The sequence below is a fragment of the Polypterus senegalus genome, chromosome 3 (genome assembly GCF_016835505.1).
Source record: "Polypterus senegalus isolate Bchr_013 chromosome 3, ASM1683550v1, whole genome shotgun sequence".
In the NCBI taxonomy this organism is placed as follows: Eukaryota; Metazoa; Chordata; class Cladistia; order Polypteriformes; family Polypteridae; genus Polypterus; species Polypterus senegalus.
In genome coordinates, this window is record NC_053156.1 from 140,900,159 (window position 1) to 140,926,038 (window position 25,880).

General features: G+C 41.8%; 1 protein-coding gene across 2 annotated transcripts in view; it reads left to right on the forward strand.

The window, feature by feature from the left end:
* The window catches only part of rragd (ras-related GTP binding D), a 104,726-nt gene that overhangs the window by 50,099 nt on the left and 28,747 nt on the right, over positions 1-25,880 (forward strand). For both annotated transcript variants that reach the window (XM_039747992.1, XM_039747993.1), the window contains exon 5: positions 5,896-6,038. In XM_039747992.1, the coding sequence (XP_039603926.1) occupies positions 5,896-6,038 (143 nt within the window). The remainder of the gene's footprint in view (positions 1-5,895; positions 6,039-25,880) is intronic.

Here is a 25,880-nt window from a genome sequence, read left to right on the forward strand (position 1 = left end):
GAGATGGTGAGAAATAAGATTCTCTGGTCTGATGAGACCAAGATAGAACTTTTTGGCCTTAATTCTAAGCGGTATGTGTGGAGACAACCAGGCACTGCTCATCACTTGTCCAATACAGTCCCCACAGTGAAGCATGGCGGTGGCAGCATCATGCTGTCGGTGTGTTTTTCAGCTGCAGGGACAGGAGGGCTGGTTGCAATCGAGGGAAAGATGAATGCGGCCAAGTACAGGGATATCCTGGACAAAAACCTTCTCCAGAGTGCTAAGGACCTCAGACTGGGCTGAAGGTTTACCTTCCAACAAGACAATGACCCTAAGCACACAGCTAAAATAACGAAGGAGTGGCTTCACAACAACTCTGTGACTGTTCTTGAATGGCCCAGCCAGAGCCCTGATTTTAACCCAATTGAGCATCTCTGGAGAGACCTAAAAATGGCTGTCCACCAACGTTTACCATCCAACCTGACAGAACTGGAGAGGATCTGCAAGGAGGAATGGCAGAGGATCCCCAAATCAAGGTGTTTTAAACTTGTTGCATCTTTCCCAAGAAGACTCATGGCTGTATTAGCTCAAAAGGGTGCTTCTACTAAATACTGAGCAAAGGGTCTGAATACTTGGGACCATGTGATATTTCAGTTTGTATTTTTTAATAAATCTGCAACAATTTCAAAAATTCTTTTTTGTCTGTCAATATGTGTGTGTATATATATATACACATAATATTTTATTGGTTTTGTTTATTTAACAATTTCTCAATTTAAAAAGTTATTGCTAAGAGTTGAAATTCTAGAGTCTATCCATTTATGTTATATATCCTCCATCTTCTGCAGAGGGTTATGAAGAGCAAGAGCTAATTCTTGTTTGTAATGGTAATACTGTAGATGTTCAGTATTTTCAAAGGAAAACAGACTTGTTGCAACTCATATTGGACTAATTAGTGGCTCTAGCCAAACTAGTAACAGCGTTGGATTGTAAGAGACATTCCTTAACACAGCTTTGTCCTTTTGTAAAATGGAGATGAAAACTGCACACAGTACTCTAGTTGAGGCCTAGTGTGTTACAGTCTTAAGCATAACCTAACATCCTATTAGCCGTCTTAATCCTTTCTTTCCACTGTCTGTATATACTGTAGACAGTGAAGACTACATTCCTACTGTTTTTTCTTCTCATAAGGTATACTTTCAAGTTTTAAACTTCCCATTGTGTATTCAGATCTTGTTATACCTTACATTTACTTATTTGATTTTAGATTTTTTACCATTCTATTTGGTGTATCTCATCCGCAAATGTAACCTGCTTTAAACATAAATTTTTGTGAGGATCTAAATATTGCATAACAAGTACTTGGTTGTCAGTTAATGTTTATAGTTGCACCTTTTACTTTGGACAAATCTGTAATAAGTGTTGTTTATTCTGAGAATTTTATGTTACTGTATGTTAACTTTATAAAAACTCTGACCAGATGATCCTAGATTATATTATTTTGTGATGTTTATAGGTACAGCTGAATTTGTGGTCTCATCACTGTCTGTTTGTGTACTGTAGGTTTTTCTCCAGGTACCCTTTATTTTCCCTTTTCAAAAGTGTCATCATTATTTTATTACTACAGCACCTGCCAAAATCTGCAGTCAGTAACTGAGTCCAGATCATTTTTGTTACAGGTCTGGAAAGTCACAGAGCTGTCATATTCAGTATTAACAGAAGCACAGTATGTCTGTAACAGAAGCAGTATAAATACAGTATACTGGCCATGTGGTTTTTGTAATATCATTTTCTCTATTTCACAGATTTGATTATCTGTGTTTTGTCCTACTTGACGTGACCTTTTTTTTTGGGTGGCATGTTGTTAGTAGATATGTCCGCAATATTTTCTGTTACAGTAATACTGGCTTGTATGTGGCTGTAATATGCGACAGTGTATTGTGTGACTTTGTATTTCTGTAAAATGCCTGTAATTTTCTCTGACAGTAATACTGGCTTTGTTGTCCGTAATATGACTTTAATTTTCTGTCACAACATTGGGCAATCGGCAGAGTGTCCCCAACAACTGATTTAATGTGTGGCGTCTCCCCAGCAAGTATTTTAATCTGTGCTGGCGTGTAGCTGATTATTGTATGTATGGCATCTCCCCAGCAACGGATTTTGTGTGCGCGGCCACGACTACCTAATCAGCACTCTCCCCAGCAATGATGTCTTTTATTTGCTTATCATGCGCTGCAGCGGCAAGGCCATTCACTGTGTGCCCAGCTTCCAGTGTGTGTGTGTGTCCACGGTGCTGTGTGCATGGGCGGGGCACGATGCGATGCGCGGCCCCGCGCATGCGCACTTCACCAGAAGACACACACACGGACACCTGGACGCACAAAGGGCTTTTATTAAAGAGGATTCTTCTGTTATTGCATAAAGATGAAGAGTTTCCAGACTTGCGGTGGCCACATTTTTTCCACTATAGACTAAATCTCTTGATTTACAAAGTTTTCTTTTATCTGGATTGTCAGGACCTAAATGATCTTTATCACTCATGCAAGTTATTTCCACCTCAGGTTGCTCCTATAAATAATTATGTTAAAAATTCCTGCTTTTTCAAAACGTTTTTCGATGACTTACTGAGAGTACAGGTTTATCTAGATTTCATTGTATATGGCAGTCAGTCATTGTCATTCACAAACCATCAGAATATATAGTGAAACCTAAACTATCAAATTATCTGAACATTAAGTATAACGTCAGTCAAGCAGCACATAGTTTTGAGGCATGTTTTTGAAAAAATAGAAAATGTACACATGGCCTAACATTCTGGTACGTTTGGGGATTTAGCCAACCGATTTGAAAGTTTTTTTTAAAGAACTTTTTTTTCAAAGAAACATCTATCACATTTTTGTTTATGACATTTTTTTGTAAACGTGAGTCATATTAAAAAACAGTTTCAACAGAATGTGATTACATGTGTTAGTTCTACATTAAATACATGCATTTTAAAGTATTTTACAATGTAATGAAGTTAGAATTGTGCATGGACAGCAGATTCCAATTCAAATGATGTAAAACACCATCAATTGAAGTGCTATTGCTAGTTGTTGGTTGTTGAGGGCTTATGACTAATTGTAATTCAGTTTTTTTTAAGGATAACATATTTTTTAAGTCCCAAGGTAAAATTGTTGGTTGCTTTGGACCACAATAGAGAATAGGTCTGGAACTTTGACAATAAATTATTCAGTCAGTGATATATTACATCATTATATTGTGCAAATAATGCAGTGTCAGGGATGCCAGGGGCCATGACCCAGCCGGGACGCCATGAGGGACCGGATGTGGGTCTGCGCCCACCCTGGATCACGTGGGTGTCGCCTTCCTGGTTGCTTTGGGGGCCATGGGTACAGGGCATGGAAGCTCCACCCTGTAGGGGCCCGTGGTCACCGCCAGGAGGCGCCCCAATGCCTTGGGGACCTGTTAACTCAGCACTTCCGCCACACCAGGAAGTGCTGGGGGGAAGAATTAGAGAATTAGGGAGGACAGCCGGCACTTCCACCACACTGGGGCGTGGCTAGAGGAGGAATGCCGGGAACACCTGGGGCTCATCCGGGTCATATATAAAAGTGGCCGTCTCCCTTTGGAGTCGGGAGGAGGAAGGACGAAGCTCAGGAGAGCTGTGGAGGCGGCCCGAAGACAGGCATTGTGGCCAGGACTGAGTTTTGGGGGGGATTTTGTGCATGTGACTGGGTCTTAGTGACCATTACTGGGGTCTGTGTGACCAATTTAAATACTGTAAATATTGTACTTTGTAAATAAACGTGTGGTGGTTGAGAACAACATGTCCGCCTGTCTGTGTCCGGGTCAACTTCCACAGCAGCCATCGGGTGGTGTTTGTAAACCATACTATAAATACCAAGTATATATTTGTTCACTCTGCTTACAGAGACCACATAGCTAATTTTCTCTTAAATCCATTTCTAGGTAAGTGGTGCTCTTTTTAATTAACTTAAGCAGCAAGAGAAATGAGCTGGTGTATTAGGAGTTTATACAGTATATGTGCTCCTGAACCAGCATTTGACTAACCTGTATTGAGAATTCATTTTGCTATCAGGAGCAGCTGTTGGACTAATGAAAGAAGAAAATATACAAAATATGCAAGTTGGGTTAAATCAGTACAGTAAACTAGTCTGTAACTGAAGTCAAAACGGAATGTTGCCAACAGCCTGGCCTGTAATACGTACAAGTATTGCATAAAAATGTATTTGAACAAGCAAAGTAAGTGTTTAAAGCAGTATTTATATCTTGAATACATGGTATGAGTGACCATCACCTCTGCCTCTGTAAAGGCATTTAATTTGGCACTGATTCCACATATAGAAAGGTAATATAAATGTAAAAATGTAGGTTTAGGTGGGCTCTGTCCGCCCGGCACATTGGTTTAGAAGTCCTGCTGCACAGATCCAGTGTACCGGGATTAAAATATGCCCCACATGAAGTTAACACGTTCTCATTGTATTTGCATAGATCACCTACTAGGCACTCTGATTTTCTTTTCATATTCCCAAAGATGCGGGTATTAGGTTAAGTGGTCATTCCAAACTGGCCTGAGTGTGAATGTGGTGTGTGTGCATGAGTGAGTTCTGTAATGGATTGATGGCCTGTCCAGAGCTGTTTTATGCCTTCCACTCAGTGCTATTGGAATTAGCCCTCATAACCCTAAATTAAATTAGGCAGATTTAGGAATGTTATATTAAGGGTTCCATGTGTTCCTTGGTGCTAGCTGAAAACCTGTATAAGTTCAAGGTACTTTTTTTCGGGAAACTGAGCCAATCTGTTGAGGAAATACTTCATATCCAAAATTTTATCTTTAGAGAGTGCAGATAAAAATATGTTACTCTGTCTAAACATCATTCTATGAAATTAAAAGAATGTACCATGTTTATGTGGAGCAGACCTTTAAAATGAACACAATTCTTTTTAGAAAGCAGCTTGTTTTCAAACTGCCCTCTTTATTGGCACTCTGAAAAATATATCAGAACACTTGTTTTGTTTTATAAAAAAAAAACATTTTAAGTTTTGTACCAGGTGTTTCCTTTTGGACTGCAATGTTTTCGCATTTGGAACAGGTGTTTCTTTCTAGATTGACTTCATACTTCAAGGCCTCTTTAATATTTTACTCCTTGAAAAGAAATGTTTACATTTTTCATTGTCATTTGTCTTCTTAAACAGCTTCTTAATATTTCTTAATCAGATAACTGCATTCATTTAAAGAAATTCCTCATAAATCAGTACTTGTCAGTTGTCATCTATTAATTGAACACAAGGAAATGAGCACAAACTATTTTCTATTTCAAGTAAAAGTGGTGCAGTTTTTCAGTACTATTAGTTTTTGGTTATATACTGTAGTTTATCCATTTGAGAAATATTTATTGAGTGTTTTATCCCACCATCCATTTCCTGACACTGCTTAACCTAATTTGAAGATTTCAAAGAGCTAGAGCACCATGAGGTCCTAAGCAGGAACCATGACTGATGTGGTTGTCAGTCCATGGGATGATACATTCCTACACTAGAATGCTGGAGGAAAGTTTTTGTTTCAGAAAATATGCACACAGACACAGAAATCTGTGTGTACTGCACTGAAACTGTAACCTAATTCTAAACCCAGTGTACTTTTTTGCAGATGTCTTTACCCAAGGCGATACACGTGAGTGCTGGGCAAGCCTGCCTTTAATACTGGTGATGTGGGCTTTGGCTACTGTTAACTTTGTAGAATGGTACAAAAACATAGGTTCAGAAAATGGATGGAGGTTATCAACAGGCCTTGTCCTATTTCATTTTTATATTGGGTTAATATATACAATATATATTGTGATTCATGACTTGACTCATTTTCTTTTCTTTTCTCTTCTGTCTTTGTAGAATTCTAGGATAGAGAAGGCATTCCTTTTTGATGTTGTCAGTAAAATTTACATTGCAACAGACAGCACACCAGTGGACATGCAGACCTATGAACTGTGCTGTGATGTGATAGATGTGGTCATTGATATCTCCTGCATATATGGGTGAGAAAACTCTCTGTTACTGACATTGTAAGAAATTGCAGTTTAAATTATTTATTTAATTGTTTAACAGAACATAATATTAATTATTGTAAAAAAAATTGCATCACTATCTTCTTTGATTTTCTCTTTTTAACATATTATTGTAAAATGATAAGACACCATCAGAATGAGGTAAAGAGGTTTGGGGTTCTGGAGGAGGCCCAGTGTAATGTAGGAGTCCAAAGAACAAATGAGCATTGAAAGCTTTGGCCACTGTAGCCTCATGAAAGAAAGGCTTCCTGTTGTTGGAGCTCCATCTGACACAGAAGTTTGTGCAATAATAAATGCCGACTTCTGGTTGAATGAGGATTTAAGTACAGGTGGGACAGAAAGGGACTGGGATTGAGTTGTTGTATCAGTAGTGAAGTCATGGCTTATCCTGAGGTTTCTCCTCCTCTTTAAGTACAGAAAAACAGCATGTATTAGCAATGGTGTCACACATTTAGTTTTCCCTGCATGTTTCCTATTTTTATTTTCAAAACCCTATAATACACCCCAAATTTGGGTGTCTGACATTCTTCAACCCACTGAATCTAATTCAAGGTTTTCAGCAGCCTGACTCTGCCCCAGCTCAAGATAAGAAACAGTCCTAGACAAGGCTCTAGTCCATTGCTTGGGACTATTCTCTCACATTCGCACTCCCACTCCCACAGGAGCCAATTTCGAATCACCAGTTCACCTAACATGCAAGTCTTCAGGAATGTGAAAGGAAAACCAAAATATACAAAGGAAAACCCTCGCATACATGGGAAGAACATGTAAACTTGCTGTGGGCTTTGATTGGCCACGAGATTCAAACCCAGGGCTGTTTACTTTCCTGCACCCAATGTTGTTGGCACAAATTCAAATTCCACATCCCTGAAATTGGGTTTGAGAATGTTATTTATTAATAATAAAAATGTCAAGCTTGACATTGGATTCTCTAGAGTAAGGTGGAAAAAACATAGTTACAACATAGATATTGTAATAGATGTTTTTTCATTGTGAAAGGCAGTAATGTGCTTGTCAGAATCTACAATAGATAACCTTTTCAACAAGCTTGACAAAAAAGTAAAGTTGCTGGTTATGGACATTAGTGTGCCTGATTAAGCATCTTGTTCAAATACAGCACATTTCAAACATACTCCAATGCTTTTATATTTTCACTAGTGAAGATATTTATTAAAATGCAAGTTTCTTTGACAGCAGCAGTCAAGCGAAAGGCTGCCTACATTGTAGTTCACTCACAGTATAACACACACAAGATAATATTGTTTGTGTAGTGGAATCTCTGTAGACATGAATTAGCTGGATATGTGGACAAAGAAAACTGACAACACTTGTGATGTTTTTCAATGTTAATGGAAAGAGAAGAATAAGAAAGACACGTCTTGGGAATCAGTGGTGTAGTTCTAGTAAGTATGAATTGATCTACAAGCAAGAGTTGATTTTGAAGAGCTAATGCAAATTTAGTCATTGTTGAACAGGCATATCTGTCATACAGATATGAGAAAGGTTGAGGAACAATAAAAACTGGAATAGAAACAATACCATGTCCAAATATACCTAACAACATCTTTAAACACTCTGTTTAACTGGAAAGCTCTTTGTATGAGTTGTTGCCTTTACATCCAAAATATGTTATCTAAGGAACTTGGCTAGCTATAAAGGAAACAAACAAAGTATTACATACATGTTGCAGTTTGAGCTGGGATTCGGTTTGCAGTACAATGACCACAATCCTATTCCATTAATATCCTTCATACAGAATACTATCAAATAATTTTAAGAATGGGCTGTGCTTAAATCAATTATTCAAATTTTTTCTTTAAAGTCATATTTCATAAATGGTTATAAATAAAGTATATTATAGTAATTATGTAACAAACATTTGACAGTTACAAACACAGTTGATAATAGTTTACATGCTTATGATAATTTAATAAATGAGCATCCAAACTATCATACAACCCCAATTCCAATGAAGTTGGGATGTTGTGTAAAACGTAAATAAAAACAGAATACAATGATTTGCAAATCCTTTTCAACCTGTATTCAATTGAATACACTACGAAGACAAGATATCTAATGTTCAAACTGATAAACTTTATTGTTGTTTTGCAAATCTTCACTCATTTTGAATTTGATGCCTACAACACGTTCCAAAAAAGCCGGGACAGGGTATGTTTACCACCTTTCCTTTTAAGAACACTCAATAAGCGTTTGGGAACTTAGGACACTAATTGTTGAAGCTGTGTAGGTGGAATTCTTTCCCATTTTTGCTTGATGTACAACTTCAGTTGCTCAACAGTCCAGGGTCTCCATTGTTATATTTTGTGCTTCATAATGCGCCACACATTTTCAATGGGAAACAGGTCTGGACTGCAGGCAGGCCAGTCTAGTACCCGCACTCTTTTACTATGAAGCCATGCTGTTATAGCACATGCAGAATGTGTCTTCGCATTGTCCTGCTGAAATAAGCAGGGATGTCCCTGAAAAAGATGTCACTTGGATGGCAGCATATGTTGCTCCAAAACCTGTATGTACCTTTCAGCATTAATGGTGCCTTCAAAGATGTGCAAGTTACCCATGCCATGGGCACTAACACACCCTCATACCATCACAGATGCTGGCTTTTGAACTTTGCACTGATAACAATCCGGATTGTCCTTTTCCTCTTTGGCCCGGAGGACACGACGTCCATGATTTCCAAAAACAATTTGAAATGTGGACTCATCAGACCACAGCACACTTTTCCACTTTGTATCAGTCCATCTCAGATGAGCTCAGGCCCAAAGAAGCTGGCGGCGTTTCTGGGTGGTGTTGATTTATGGCTTTCTCTTTGCATGGTAGAGTTTTAACTTGCACTTGTAGATGTAGCGACGAACTTGTTAACTGACAATGGTTTTCTGAAGTATTCCTGAGCCCACATGGTAATATCCTTTACAGAATGATGCCAGTTTTTAATGCAGTGCCGCCTGAGGGATCGAAGGTCATGGGCATCCAGTGTTGGCATTCGGCCTTGCCGCTTATGTGCAGAGATTTCTCCAGATTCTCTGAATCTTTTTTTTTTTTTTTATTAATTTTATTGCATTCCATACAAATCAATCAAGTTTTACATAAAGAAAATTTGAGTTAAGAACAAATCGATCCCCACCACCTAAGAGAGAGAGCAAGCCAAACAGCATGAAATTTAAGACCTGTAAACATACCTAAATTAATAGATTCTCTGTGCTTTATGAGATTATTTTAAAATATTACTGATGAGATCCTGCCATGTTTTGAAAAAAGTCTGTACGGATCCTCTAACTGAGTATTTGATTTTTTCCAATTTCAAATAGTATAACACATCAGTTTCCCACTGACTTAAAAGAGGAGAGTTTGGGTTCTTCCAGTTTATCAGGATAAGTCTACATGTGAAAAGTGTAGTGAATGCAATCACAGTTTGTTTGTCCTTCTCCACTTTAAGCCCATCTGGAAGAACCCCAAACACAGCTGTTAATGGGTTAGGAGGGATTGTGAGTCCAAGGTTGTCTGAAAGGTAATTAAAAATTTTTGTCCAGAATGATGTTAATTTGGTGCAGGCCCAGAACATGTGACCCAGTGAGGCTGGAACTAGTTTGCAGCGTTCGCAGGTTGGATCCTCCCCTGGAAACATTTTGAAGAGTTTTAGTCGAGACAGATGTGCTCGATATATAATTTTGAGTTGTATAATTGTATGCTTTGCGCATATGGAACTCAAATGAATTCTCTGCATTGCTACTTTCCACTCCTTTTCTGATATATTAATTGAGAGATCTTTTTCCCAGTTAACTTTTGGATCTTTGAAAGGGAGGGATTGTAAAATGATTTTATATATTATAGAGATGGTGTCTAAGTCCTTGAGATTGAGCAATATTTTTTCCAGCATGGATGTGGGTGCAAGATGAGGAAAATCTGGGAGATTATCTGAATCTTTTGATGATATCATGGACAGTAGATGATGAAATCCCTAGATTCCTTGCATTGTACGCTGTGAAACGTTGTTCTTAAACTGCTGGACTATTTGCCCACGCAGTTGTTCACAAAGTGGTGAACCTCGCCCCATCCTTGCTTGTGAATGACTGAGCCTTTTGGGAATACTCCTTTTATACCAAATCATGACAAACACCTGTTTCCAATTAACCTGTTCACCTGTGGAATGTTCAAAACAGGTGTTTTTTGAACATTCCTCAACTTTCCCAGTCTTTTGCTGCCCCTGTCCCAGCTTTTTTGGAACGTGTTGCAGGCATCAAATTCAAAATGAGTGAAGATTTGCAAAACCACAATAAAGTTTATCAGTTTGAACATTAGATATCTTTTCTTCTTAGAATATTCAATTGAATATAGGTTACAAAGGATTTGCAAATCATTGTATTGTGTTTTTATTTACGTTTTACACACCGTCCCAACTTCATTGGAATTGGGGTTGTTGAAGAGCCCAGGGTACAAGTTTCAGTATTTTCCAATTCAACTAATAATAGAAAGGTAATAAACAAAGGTAATTACAGATTTGCTATAATATTACAGATGTGTATTCAGGCTTGAGATCAAGTGACTAAGGGGACAAAAAACATACAAGAAGAATATACTTCTTCTGAAAGATATAGAATTGCATTTGATGTCTAACTGTCTGATACTAGGTTTAACATGCTTTAAGATACAAACAAGGAATATTTCACAAAGTAATAAAGTACAAATGTGTTATTCTTTGTAATGCTAATTATGAAGTAAACTGAGAGTACTGAAATGCTTAAAAATATATATTTTGATATGCGTTTGGGGACCTTGCCCCACTGGGATGCTGGGAGAAGGGAAGGAACGGGAGAGAAGCAGTGTCTTCCCCATAACGCAAGAGGGCAGCCTTTCTGGATTGCATGGGGGGCCACAGAACTTAAAAGCTCAACCCTGTAGGGGGACGTGGCCACCACCAGGGGGCGTCGGGACAGCTCCTGAGTCTGGGCATGCAGCACTTCCACCATACCCAGAAGTGCTGCCGGGTGTTAATTGGGGAGCACCTGGAGCACTTCCAGGTGCTGTATAAAAGAGGCCGCCTCACTCCATTCGGGGAGCTGGAGTTGGGTGGCAGTGGACAGAGCTTGCGTGAGAGGAGTGGAGGCGGCAGAAGAAAAGAAGGACTGAGTATTCTGCTGGTTTTTGCACTGTATTTGTGCTGTTTTGCAAAGGAGAAATAAACGTGTGTGGTTTTGGACATCGTGAGCCTCAGTGTCTGTCTGTGTCCGGGCAGATCTTCTACAATATACAGTGGAACCTCGGTTCACGCACGTCTTAGAACACATACAAATCGATTTACGACCAAAAAGTTCACCAAACTTTTGCATCTGTTCACGACCACAGACTCGGTATACAAACAAGCCAGTTTCCCTTTCGGTTTGCGCCGATGATTTCCGCACGTGTTCAGTCTCTCCCTGTGCATTCCCTGTGCAGCGAGCGAAAGAGAGAGAAAGAGCGACACACACACAGGCGAGAGAGAGAGAGAGAGAGGGACACACACACACACACACTCGAGAGAGAGAGACACACACGAGAGAGAGACGGCTGGACGCATAATGCCAAGAATGCAGTTAAAGAATGCACCAGGCTTGTTTTTAAAGAGACAGATCCAAATATTGTTTTAACCTCATTGTATTTAATAAAGACTGTTTTCTATTGGATTTAAACCTCCACTTCACTTCTGTTTACAGCGATTGGTTCGTAGCATGCAATATTACTTTAAATTACGGATTTTTCAAATGTTAGTTTTTTCCCTGTGCTTGAAACTCATTAAAAAAAGTGTTTTAGCTTAGCGTTCAGAAGGCTGTAGCGCAAACTCTTGCAGTGTTGGTTTTCTCAGTGTTATTCAATGTTTTTACATTTAGTTTACTATTAAGCTGTGCATTCTATGGTATAATTAACTGTATTTGTGCTTAAAAATCTTAAAAAATATATATATTTACTTACAGTTCGTATGGTCTGTAACGGATTAATTGTATTTACATACAATCCTATCGGGAAATTACTTCAGTTCACGAACAAATCGGTTTACGACCAGAGTTTTGGAACAATTATGGTCATGAACCGAGGTTCCACTGTATATATACTGCATGTATATATGTATACATCAGAACACACATATATATATATATATATATATATATATATATATATATATATATATATATATACTAATAAAAGGCAAAGCCCTCACTCACTCACTCACTCATCACTAATTCTCCAACTTCCCGTGCAGGTAGAAGGCTGAAATTTGGCAGGCTCATTCCTAACAGCTTACTTACAAAAGTTGGGCAGGTTTCATTTCGAAATTCTACGCGTAATGGTCATAACTGGAAGCTATTTTTCTACATATACTGTAATGAAGTTGAGCTTGAAAGCCGTGGGGGCGGAGTTTCGTGTGACATCATCACGCCTCCCACGTAATCACGTGAACTGACTGTCAACACAGTACGTAGAAAACCAGGAAGAGCTCCAAAAAGCGCTGAAGAAAACATGCATTATATAATTCAGAAGGCAGCGAAACAATAAGAATTGAGCGAGTGACATATACAACCATATTCATGAGTGCTGCTACTTCGGAAACAAAGCACGGTGTAAACCTAAAGTTTAAATTAAGTTCATAGACAGGCTGCTGCTGGCGTTTGTCATGCTCACGGGTAATGCGGAATACAAGTTTAATGAGAGGACGCAGGATATAAACGAGAGTTTTGTTCACTTTGTAACTAAGTTAAAATTGCAGGTGAGGGGCTGTGCTTATGCAAATTCCGAGAGACTGTGTTTGTGGGGGTTGACAGTTAAAGGGGGGAGTCACGTCATCATCTCCCTCCCATTCACCTCATTTCGCTCAGAGCTGCGCTCCGCAGCTACGCAGTGTTACGACTTTGTGACGCTGCCACCAAATACTCACAGAAAAATCCACAAGTTAATACAAACGCTGTGTCTAGAGTTTCTCCACACTGAATCCTCCAGGCACTACTTCCAAAAGGTTACATTGACAATCGTGTTATTTTTAAAATGTTTCCTTTTCTTAGCACAAGCACAGCCGAGAAGCTTTGATGCATGTGCTCCATAACGCATTAAAAAATCACGCATTTAATCACAAGCAAAGGGGAACTTCTGTCAATGCATGATTTCCTGGTACACCGATTACATTGATCAGCTCTTCCCGATTCATTTTACCCTCGCACCCCCTTGGTTTGAGAAGAAGTATGAAAAAATATGAGGCTAACACAGAAAAACAGATCACCAATTGAAGCTTTATAAATAATCGATTCGTCATCAATAATTGTTTTGGTAAAGCCATACTCAGTGTAATCCTCCTTCCATTTTATGATTTTTCCGCCACTAGCCATGATTAAATAAACGGTAAAAAAGTAAGAGCAAGGGTGATTTATTCAGGCAGGCAGGCGACAGCTCAATAGCTCAAATTTGGATATAAGTAGCTTCTATTTAGTCGCCAGAAATATCTTTGTTAGGAATGGAAGTTGAATTTAGTCTTTAAATTTCTATGGTAAAGAAAAAGTTATGCAATGATGACTACATTTAACTGTATAAAGTCAAAACTTGTATATATAATGTCATACGCAAATATATAAAGTCAAAACTTGATTAAATAAAGTCATTGTCGGAATAAATAAAGTCAAACCTTTAATATATAAAGTCAGCGTCGGTATATATAAAGTCAATACTTGTTTCTGAATATATAAAGTCAAAACTTGAATATATAAAGTCAGCGCTGGAATATATAAAGTCAAAACTTGAATATATAGCCTAAAGTCATTCCCAAATATATAAAGTCAAAACCTGAGTATATAAAGACGGCGTTGGAATATTTCGGAATATATAAAGTAAGCGCTGGAATATATAAAGTCAAAACTTAAATATTGTCACACACGTGTGCATGGGAGGCAGCTGAAGGGCTTAGAGAGGACTGATTATACATCTGCCAGTACGCTAACGCTCTTTCTGAGTTCTCTACAGGTCTTTCCCAGGAATTCCCATCAGGAGCCGACACCTCGAAGCGGGACACATCACTTCCGGTCCCCGCCCCGAGGACGACATCACTTCCGGTTCTGGCACCAAGGACAACATCACTTCTGCCCTCCGGCCTATAAAGCCTCCTGTCTTTGCTCTGGCAGGCAGTTCTGTATTGGACTCTGTTGAGTAAACTTGACTCTTATGAACCGATTACTTTTGCAGCCAGGAAACCGAATTAAATGGGTGGCTGCCCCAAACCTTGCCATGCCTCATGTCTCTTCTTCTTACAGTGGCGTAGTCGGCAGGATGATGTCCCTGAAGAACCCGGGACACGACCCTAGAAGGAACCAGGTGGGAAAGTACCGGGGCCGAGTTTCTGGGCGGGGAGTGCGCAAGGGGGTCAGGAAGGACCCGGTGCAGGCTCTGCTCCACGAGGGCAACCCTGGGCTGAAGCCCCATCTTGTGGAGAAGGTGGAGGGGACCCACAGGCGTGGGCTGGTTTCTGGGGAGGACACACAAGAGGCTCAGTATGCTCTCCTCTGCAGGAGAGCCGAGCCGCCCATCGGGACCAAGGTCCCTGATAGCGATGGGTTGACCCCAGGCCAGCAGGTAAAGAAAATACAAACCTGAGAGTTTAACCCAAGTAGAGGGCTCACAGAGCAGGCTATGGCTGTCTGGCAGCAGGTGGGTCAGTGGCTACGGCCATTCGAATTGACCCCGCTACAAATTGTGCAGCAGGTTACCTGTTTTTTGCTATTACAGCACCTACCCCAGGATTTTGCCCAGCCGGCCTGGGGCGAATTTCATTCCATGCAGGAGCTCCTACAGCTCCTAAAGACCCCGAGGCCGGTTGAGAAACCTGGTAGGGCAGAACAACCGCTTCGTGGACTACCCGGGAGCTATGTCCCACTCAGGCAGTCCCTACCACGCACTCCAGAGCCTGTTCCGAAGTCGCCGGACCGTCTGGCCTACGACCTGTCGGGGAACAAGGCGGACCGTAGGGGTCAGCGGCAGTGTTGTTTGTGTGCCCTTAGCAATCCCCTGGCAGACAACCATACGGGGGAGCTTCTCATTAACGAACATAACGTAACAGCCCTGTTTGATTCCGGCAGTAACGTGTCTGTCGTTGCTCGCCGATTTGTTCTACCGCAACAGTGGACTAAAAGAAAGACCAGCCTAAAATGTATACACGGAGATATCCGCACATACAAAACCGCCCGGTGTTACGTATGTCTCGGAGGAACCCTTCGAAAACTCACCGTAGCGGTGCACCCGGATCCTCCGTTTCCCGTAATCCTCGGGCGGGACTGGTCTGAAAGTAACAGCGGTAGCCTAGAGAGCATTCCCGGAAAAGCTTTAGGCCTCGTTATAGGTAAAAGACTCATCTCAAGCTGCTTCCACGCCGTGTAATCAGCCGACAGGGAGTGGGGCGGAAGGCCAAGAGAGTGACAAAGGCACTCCTGGACCGTCGAGGGCTGCTACGTCATCCACCAGCGCCCCGGCAGCGAGGGAGGAGTCTCTGCCCCTTGAGGTCAGACCTGACCCGCTCTCTGAGTTGCACTTTCAGTTTAGAGCGACGCCGGCTTCTTTCAAGAGAGAACAGTGGAATGATGACTCTCTGAAACACGCAAAGAATGCAGTGGTCCTCGTTAACGGCCAACGCATTCATCAGCCCATGCCACAGGGACCTCACTTTGTCATTGATAATGATGGGGAATGAGGGGAAGGTCCGGAAGTTGTTGCTAGTCCCGCGAACCTACCGGCGGCAGGTCTGCGAGTTAGCACACTCCCACCTTCTTGGAGGCCACCTCGGCTCCGACAAGACACTGCAGCGAATCAAGCTCCGTTTTTTTTGGCCGGGGATTAATGAGGAGGTTCGCCACTTTTGCATTTCCTGTCTGGAGTGTCAACTGCGGCAAATTCCCAGGAGGGACCATGCTCCTCTAGTCCCCTTCCCCTGATTGACGTTCCCTTTGACCGAATTGGGGTCGACATAGTAGGACCCCTAGAACCCTCAGCCCGAGGACATAAATATATACTCGTCCTCGTGGATTATGCAACCCGATACCCAGAAGCTGTTCCGTTGCGCTTGGCCACTTCTAAAATAATTGCACGGGAACTAGTAGGAGTGTTTGCGCGGGTGGGCGTTCCTAGAGAAGTCCTGACGGACCAAGGGACGCCTCTAACCTCGGAAATGTTCAGGGAGACTGCCAAGTTACTGAAGATTAAGCATTTAAAGACCTCGGTGTATCATCCTCAAACCGATGGGTTAGTGGAGAGATTTAACCAAACTCTCAAACAAATGCTATGTAAGGTGGTCAGCAAGGATGGGAGGAATTGGGACCAACTCCTCCCTCTCGTCCTCTTTGCCTACCGGGAAGTTCCCCAAGCCTCTACGGGCTTCTCTCCGTTTGAATTATTGTACGGAAGACAGCTCCGGGGTATATTAGATATTTTAAAAGAGGGCTGGGAAGGAGAGGCACTTCCCTCAAAAATATTCTGAAGTATATCGCCCAATTGCGCGATAGATTTGATGCCATTAGACCCATTCTAAAAAGTCATATGGAGGAGGCGCAAACAGCACAGGCCCGCCTTTATGACCGTGGCACGACTCTCCGGGAGTTCCACCCGGGGGATCGCGTCATGGTGTTGGTGCCTACTTCTCACTCCAAGCTGCTCGCACATTGGCTGGGCCCTTACGAAATTAAGGAGAGGAAGGCTTTGGTCGACTATTTGATGAAACAACCCAATCGTCGACCAAGCGAGCGGGTGTATCATGTAAACCTGCTGAAACCGTGGAAGGAGAGGGACCCCGATCCCTCCTCGTCAACCCCGCTCTCTCATCGCTGAAGTAAGTTTCCTTAATTTCGGCGAGCAGCTATTGCCCAGACAGAGGCAGTAGTTTGAAGCAGCTATCCGCTCCGTCCCAGAGGTGGTGAGTGAACAGCCCGGTCGGACCTCTCTGATTGCACATGACATATTGACTGACCCGGGGGTGATCGTCCGAGAGCGGCCCTACAGACTCCCGGAGGCAAAGAAAGCGGAGGTGGAACTGGAAATCAGCTTAATGCTGGAACTAGGAGTAATCGAGGAGAGTAGTAGTCCCTGGTCCAGCCCCATCGTCTTGATTGCTAAGCCCGACGGCAGTTGGAGGTTTTGCAATGACTTCCGTCGGCTCAACCAGGTTTCCCGGTTTGATGCTTATCTCATGCAATGCGTGGACGACCTCCTCGAGAGACTGGGACCAGCCAAATTCCTGACCACACTTGATATGACAAAGGGGTACTGGCAGGTTCCTTTAACGGAGTCCGCGAAGGAAAAGACCGCGTTTAGCACTCCTAGTGGACACTGGCAGTATCGTGTCCTTCCATTCGGGTTACACAGGGCGCCTGCGACTTTTCAGCGTCTGGTGGACAAAGTGCTCCGACCCCATAACTCGTTTTGTGCTGCCTATCTGGATGACGTTGTCATCTATTCCAGCACATGGAAGGAACACATACAGCAGGTCACAGCAGTGTTGCGGACATTGGGGGAGGCCGGGCTTCGAATCAACCCCAAGAAATGTTTCTTTGGATTGAGAGAAGCCAAATATTTGGGCTACCTATTGGGCCGGGGTACTGTGAGGCCACAGTGTTCCAAGTTACAAGCCATACTGGCCTGGCTCCGTCCACAGACCAAGCGGCAGGTCCGATCCTTTCTCGGTTTGGCCGGGTACTACCGCCGGTTTGTGCCTCGCTTCTCCGAGAGAGCGGCGCCCTTGACTGACTTGACGAAGAAAAGAGCTCCTAACACAGTGGTATGGTCTGATAAAGCGGGGGCTGCATTCAGTGACTTGAAAAAGGCTCTGATTTCAGCACCTATATTAATCTCCCCTAACTCTCTCTCCCATTTGTCCTCCAGACGGACGCTTCGGACACAGGCTTGGGAGCCGTGTTGCGCCAAAGCGTCGACGGTGTTGAACACCCCATAATGTACCTGAGCCGGAAACTGTTGGACCGGGAGACCAGGTATGCGGTGGTGGAGAAGGAAGCTCTGGCGATCAAATGGGCGGTGACTCAGCTGCGGTACTACCTCTTGGGTCGCGTGTTCACTCTGGTGACGGATCATGCACCTCTGAAGTGGATGGCCCTTCACAGGGAGTCGAATCCACGGGTCATGAGGTGGTTTCTTGACCTGCAGCAGTACAAGTTTTCGCTCGTTCATCGACAGGGTCTCTTCATGCCAACGCTGATGCCCTCTCCCGGGCCCACGACCTCTCGGTGCAGGTCGCCCGACCCAACGGGTCTGGGCTGAGGGGGAAGTCTTGTCACACACAAGTGTGGGAGGCAGCTGAAGGCCTAAGAGACGACTGATTACACATCTGCCCCTGTACGCTAACGCTCTTTCTGAGTTCTCTACAGGTCTTTCCCGGGAAATCCCACCAGGAGCTGACACCTCGAAGCGGGACACATCACTTCCGGTCCCCGCCCCGAGGACGACATCACTTCTGGTTCCGGCACCAAGGACGACATCACTTCCGCCCCCGGCCTATAAAGCCTCCTGCCTTTGCTCTGGCAGGCAGTTCTGTATTGGACTCTGTTGAGTAAACTTGACTCTTATGAACCGATTACTTTTGCAGCCAGGAAACCGAATTAAACGGGTGGCTGCCCCAAACCTTGCCATGCCTCATGTCTCTTCTTCTGACAATATATAAAGTCAGTGTTGGAATATACAAAGTCAGCGTCGGAATATAGGCTATAAAGTAAGCACTGCAATATATAAAGTCAGCGTTGGAATATACAAAGTCAGCGCTGGAATATCCATCCATTTCCCAACACGTTGAATCCAACCACAGGGTCACAGGGGGTCTGCTGGAGACAATCCCAGTCAACACTGGGCGCAAGGCAGGAACCAGTCCTGGGCAGGGCACATGCATCATTTTCAAAACATTAACCGAACAGTGTTTTTTAATTTATTTTTCTGAATACGTTTTTGTTAACTTAGTTCAGTTCAGAGTCGTTTCAATCAATAGATTTTGACTTTCACTTTATATATTCAGGAGTAAGTTTATATACTCCGATGTTGACTTTATATAATCAGGAATGACTTTATAAAATCCGACGCTGACTTTATATATTCAGGTTTTGACTTTATATATTCCGACAGTGACTTTATATATTCAAGTTTTGACTTTATATATTCGGGAATCTATACTAATAAAAGGCAAAGCCCTCACTCACTCACTCACTCACTTATCACTAATTCTCCAACTTCCCGTGTGGGTGGAAGGCTGAAATTTGGCAGGTTCATTCCTTACAGCTTCCTTACAAAAGTTGGGCAGGTTTCATTTCGAAATTCTACCCGTAATGGTCATAACTGGAAGCTGTTTTTCTCCATTTACTGTAATGGAGATGAGCTTGAATGCCGTGGGGGCGGAGTTTTGTGTGACATCATCACGCCTCCCACGTAATCACGCAGTACATAGAAAACCAGGAAGACCTCCAAAAAGCGCTGAAGAAAACATGCATTATATAATTGAGAAGGCAGCAAAACAATAAGAAGCGCGAGTGACATATACAACCATATTCATGAGTTCTGCTACTGAAACAAAGCACATGTAAACCTTCACTTTAAATTAAGTTCATAGACAGGCTGCGCTGGCGCTTGTAATTTAGTGCCTGCCCATATAAGGTCAGTCCGTCAGCGGCAATCCAATAGCAAACTCCCACTAAATATTCACGGGTTAAGGACTGTGCTTATGCAGAGGAAGATGAAATGGTCAGGGTGGTGTTTGGTACAAACTCAGCGAAACTGCGAGAGAAAGTTTTAAGTGCCAGGACTAAGGTAACATTAAATACAGCCATGGACATAGCACAAGATGGCACCAGCACAGCTGGGAAACTTCGATGCATGTACACCGAGCGGCTCACGTGAACTGACGCAGTGCACAGATAAAAAGCAGCAGTTCCAAAGCGCGCTGAACAAAAACCAATTACACAATTGAAAAGGCAGCAAAAATATGAAGCGCCTGATACAAGCATATTCATAAATCCAGCTACTGCGAAACAAAGCACACGGTGGAAAAAGTTAATGTCCCGCTAAAGGAAGACAGTGTAAAAAAACCCGTGCATGCAGTGTGTCAGGTCTCAGATAAAGAAGAAGACGAGCTGTTTATTGATGCAGTAAGAAACTAATCGATGTTTGGCACCCCATAGTATATGTGTGTGTGTGTATATATGTACACATGTATGTATGCATATATATATATATATATATATATATATGCCAGCAACACTCATGACAATGAGAAAACAATTACATTGTCAATCATGTTACATTATTATTAAAATGTTTTCTTTTTTTACTTCTCGCTGCAAGCTGGTATTTTGCTATATATATATATATATATATATATATAGATATATACTGTATATATATATATATATATATAGATATATATAGATTATATATATATATATATATAGATATGACAACAACACTCATATCAAAGACAAAACAATTACATTAACAATCATGTTACGCTATTTTTTAAATTTTTCCTTTTCTTTTTCATAACTTCTTTAACACACTACTTCTCCGCTGCGAAGCACGGGTATTCTGCTAGTATATATATATATATATATAAATACACAATATATGCAACTAAACAGTAACTCATTCACTCACTCCTCAACAAAAACACTATTTCCCATTTAGTTTAACAGCTGAATTTTATCAGGATGGTACATCTAGATCAGTAGGTATCTGCCCTCCCACAACAGAAAAAGTAAATTCCCCAAAATCTTAAAAAATGTCCTGAAAGATTTCACTGATGATGTTTTTACTTGCCCATATTTATTAATATTACTAGCAAAATACCCGCGCTTCGCAGCGGTGAAATACCCGTGAATTAAATAAAACCTACACAATAACTATAAAAATCGTAATAAATGAACAATGAAACAGCGGAGAACCCGTGAATTAAATAAAAGGTTGCTTCGTTGTTGAAGCAAGGAAAAAGGACTTTCTTATATGTCGTTCGTTTTTAAAACAGTGCAGAAGCTGTGAGAAAGCTGCTTCCTTGGTGAAGCTCGTAAACGAAAGAAGACACCGCAGTGAACACAGAAGAGAACCCGTGGATTAAATAAAACCTACACAATAACTATAAAAATCGTAATAAATGAAAATGAAACAGCGGAGAACCCGTGGATTAAATAAAAAGCTGCTTCGTTGGCTAAGCAAGGAAAAGGACTTTCTTATATATCGCTCGCTTATAAAACAGTGCAGAAGTTTGAGAAAGCTGCTTCCTTCGCAAAGTAAGGAAACGACTGAAGAGACCGCAGGGACGCGGTAAGTGTTCGGCAAGGCAGCCGAAGCGCTGCATTATGGGATCTGTAGTTTATTGTGTTACCAGCGCTTCATATCCCCGGGCCATTAATAACAATAATAAAGTATATAAAATGATCTCGCGGGCCGGATATAATTACACGCCGGGCCGGATGTGGCCTGTGGGTCTTGAGTTTGACACATATGGACTAAATAGAACTTGAAAAGATATATTTTTTCATACATCGAGCCCGCGTGCTATTGTGGTTTTGCCTGCATGCCTCAATAAGTCATCCTCCCCTCGCTCTTAGTTTTTTACCGTTCATCTAATGAATACACTGAGTATGGCTTTACCAAAACAATCATTGATGGCGAATAAAGTATCCATTATTCGAGTATGTAGATCAGGTATATATATACATATATGTATACCCGCGTATCGCAGCAGAGACGTAGTGTGTTAAAGAAGCTATGAAAAAGAAAAGGGAACATTTTAAAAATAACGTAACATGACTGTCAATATACAGTAATTGTTTTGTGAGTTTTACTGAGTGTTGCTGTCATCAAGGATTTGATTATCATTATTTCTTTCAATCAGGTTCAGATTTGTAGGATGTGTTGTGTTCAAGTTACATTCCATGTTTGTCAATCGCTGTAAAGATGACAGGTTTCATTCATCGATTCGTTTCTTACTGCATCAATAAACAGCTCGTCTTCTTCTTTATCTGAGACCCGACCCACTGCATGCACGGGTTTTTTTTTTTACACTGTCTTCCTTTAGCGGACATTGACTTTTTCCACCGTGTGCTTTGTTTCCACAGTAGCTGCATTTATGAATATGCTTGTATGTATCAGACGCTTCATATTTTTTTGCTGCCTTTTCAGTTGTGTAATTCGTTTTTTGTTCAGCGCTCTTTGGAACTGTTGCTTTTGTCTGTGCACTGCGCCAGTTCACGGAGCCGCCGTGTACATGCATCGAAGTTTCCCAGCTGTACTGGTGCCATCTCGCTATGTCCATAGCTGTATCTAATGTTACCGAAGTCCCGGCACTTAAAACTTTCTCTCGTCTCTTCGCTGACCATCTCATCTTCCTCTGCATAAGTATAGTCCTTCACCCGTGAATATTTACCCGTGGCAGTTTGCTATTGGATTGCCGCTGACGGACGGCCTTATATGGGTAGGCACTAAATTACAAACGCCAGCGGCAGCCTGTCTATGAACTTAATTTAAAGTTTAGGTTTACACCGTGCTTTGTTTCCGAAGTAGTAGAACTCATGAATATGGTTGTATATGTCACTCGCTCGCTTCTTATTGTTTCGCTGCCTTCTCAATTATATAATGCATGTTTTCTTTAGCGCTTTTTGGGCCTCTTCCTGGTTTTCTACGTACTGCGTGATTACGTGGAAGGCGTGATGATGTCACACGAAACTCCGCCCCCACGGGTTTCAAGCTCATCTCCATTACAGTAAATGGAGAAAAACAGCTTCCAGTTATGACCATTACGCGTAGAATTTCAAAATGAAACCTGCCCAACTTTTGTAAGAAAGCTGTAAGGAATAACCCTACCAAATTTCAGCCTTCTACCTACACGGGAAGTTGGAGAATTAGTGATGAGTCAGTCAGTCAGTCAGTGAGTGAGTCAGTGAGGGCTTTGCCGTTTATTAGTATAGATACTAGTTTACATGCTGTGCACTGCACTGACAGAATGTTTTATGCAAATGAAGGACGCAGCAGAAGTGATTGAAGGGCCATGCAAATAGTACCACTAACCGATAGGGTGGATGGACAACTAAAGACGGGCTGGTGTACTGATCATGTTGTGAATGGAAAGTGAAAGTTTGGCAAAGCTCAGGGAAGATGCAAAAGTCAATGGTTATCAAGTGCTGTTTTTTTGCAGTTGAGTACTGTTGGATACATACCTCTTATCTTATTTATCCATTCCACTTCATGGACCTCCAGCCTCACGGTTGATCCCCTCCCAACCTCACTCTTGGATCACAGTGCTTAAAGCATTAAAATTAACTAGTCAACCAGCAGCGTAGCATACACCGCATAATTATTTATTGATGTGTGAACACTTCCTGAAAGACACAGTTGTCCAAATGCTGATGGTTTGAGGATATAACTGTCAGTGAATGAAAAGATGGAACTCGGGAGAGAGCAACATACAATTGTCCGTGACTGAAAACAGGTTTTGGCAGATACAGGCATATCTTTTTGAAAGTTTGGCCCTGTGCCTTATTAATTGTCATTGCAAACGCCAATCTAACAGGAAATTGTCTGCGTGTAAAAGTAAAAGGAAAATTTAAATCTGATGGGGTCAGGGAAATCCGGGGAATAAGGACAGTTTGTGAGGTAGCAGATGTGATAGTCTTACATTCCAGTACATTGCGGTGAATGCTGGTAACAGAAAGTCTAGTGCCATTACAGAGACGGATCTCCTCAACCACGTGCAAATCCATTCAACAGAAACATTTGTCTGCAGCCACGCTGATGTGACGTCACCTTCCCACTATCCTCTTACTGAAAAACATTTACAAACTAATTTCACACCGGAATTTCCATGCAACATTTGCTCAAACACCTTCATGCTCCAGATATATCTCAAAGCACATTTAAACACACACTCCACTGAACAAATGCATTCCACACAGGTCTTTCAATGCACTATTTGTTTGAAAACATTCTGACTGCAGAGATATCTCAAAGCACATTTAAAATCACACTCCACTGAACGAATTATGCAATGTGAACATTGCCAGCAAAGCTTCAAAACAATTCGTGCTCTCAGGAAGCACTTACAAACTCATTCCAATTCCTTGCAGTGTCAACTCGCAAACCCCATGCACACTCAATTTTACGCTGCTTTTCAAGAAGATACCGCCATTCCCATCCAAGAACATAACATTGGCCTACCTACTGCAGTATGTACTTCTTGCAATGCTCTTCATTGTCCATTAGAGGAGCTGGCGGGCCTGGCCCTGTCATGCGGATACCATGGTATCCCATGGTCTTACAGTTGGCGGACGGGGCTTTGTGAGTTGGTGGGCGTGGCTCTCTGTCTTGCGTGCCCTTAGTGAATGGCAGGTGGGGCTCTGTCATCCGTTCCCCATGGTCGGGCTTAACTTGGTCGATTATTTTATATATATATATATATATATATATATATATATATATATATATATATATATATATATATATATATATATAGAAAAGCAGCCGAACTGAAAAGTCAACGTGGCTCAGAGGTGCATGTGGACTGTAGCACAGACAAAAGCGACTGAGGCTGCGTTTGGTGAGTTGTTGCATACATGTACATGAGCAGGCAGTGCACATGCCTTGAGAGCGATGGTGAAAGCGGGAGGAGGGCTCTGTCGTGCATATCCCATGACGCGGGAGGAGGGTTAGAGTTGGTGGGCGGGGCTCTGTCGAGCATATCCCATGGTCTTAGAGTTGGCGGGCGGGGCTCTGTAAGTTGGCGGGCCTGGCCCTGTTGTGCATATCCCATAGTATCCCTTGGTCTTACAGTTGGCGGGCGGGGCTCTCTGTCTTGCATGTACTCTCTGTCTTGCATGCGTCTTGCGTGCCCTTAGTGAATTATATATATAGATGTTCAGCGAAGGTTTATGGATGTGGTGAGAGAAGACATGCAGGTGATGGTAACAGAACAAGATGCAGAGGACAGAAAGATATGGAAGAAGAAAATCTGCTGTGGCAGCCCCTAATGAAAGCAGTCGAAAGAAGAAGAAATGCCATAAAAACCAGAGCTATAACAATTGCATTGAATAAAGGCCATTAAAAACCAGATTCATAACAATCAAAACTTTTCTGAAAAATTTTCTTAAAAAATAAATGTGACAAATTAAAAAAAAATGTTCCACTGGGAGCCAAGTTGTTTTCATGCAGACAGACAGACAAGATCAGAGGTGATTTTTACAATAACCATGAACAAACCTGAAAAGGATTTTAGCTTGCATTAGGTAACCCTAATAGCTTTGATGGCTGTTCTCTCAATAGCTTCAACATGCCATGTTATTTGTATCTTTAGCTCCACAGACATAGCTTTTCTTTGCACATTTTTCATGTTATTAGTAGAAGTTCTTTTCATGAAAAATGTAATTTATTGACTTAACACAATATATCAACACAAGTTTATGTACAGTAGAAGGGTCTTGTATGTCTGTAGTATTAGGGTGTTGTACTGTGTTAGCCATTATGAATGTAGTGAGAAGTCAAGCAAAATTACCTTTTATTGGCTAACTAAAAGATTACAATATGCAGTTACAGAACTCAGGCCCCTTCTTACATCTTGCCTGAAGAAGGGGCCTGAGTTGCCTCAAAAGCTTACATATTTTAATATTTTGCTTGACTTCTTATTACAGTAGAAGGAGTAAGTGCAAATGACCCACCAGGCATTAAGAAATGCACAGTAAATGTTTTTCATGCCCTTGTTTACCGATATACTGTATTTATATTCAATATACTTTGACATCAAATTCAGGGTCAAGG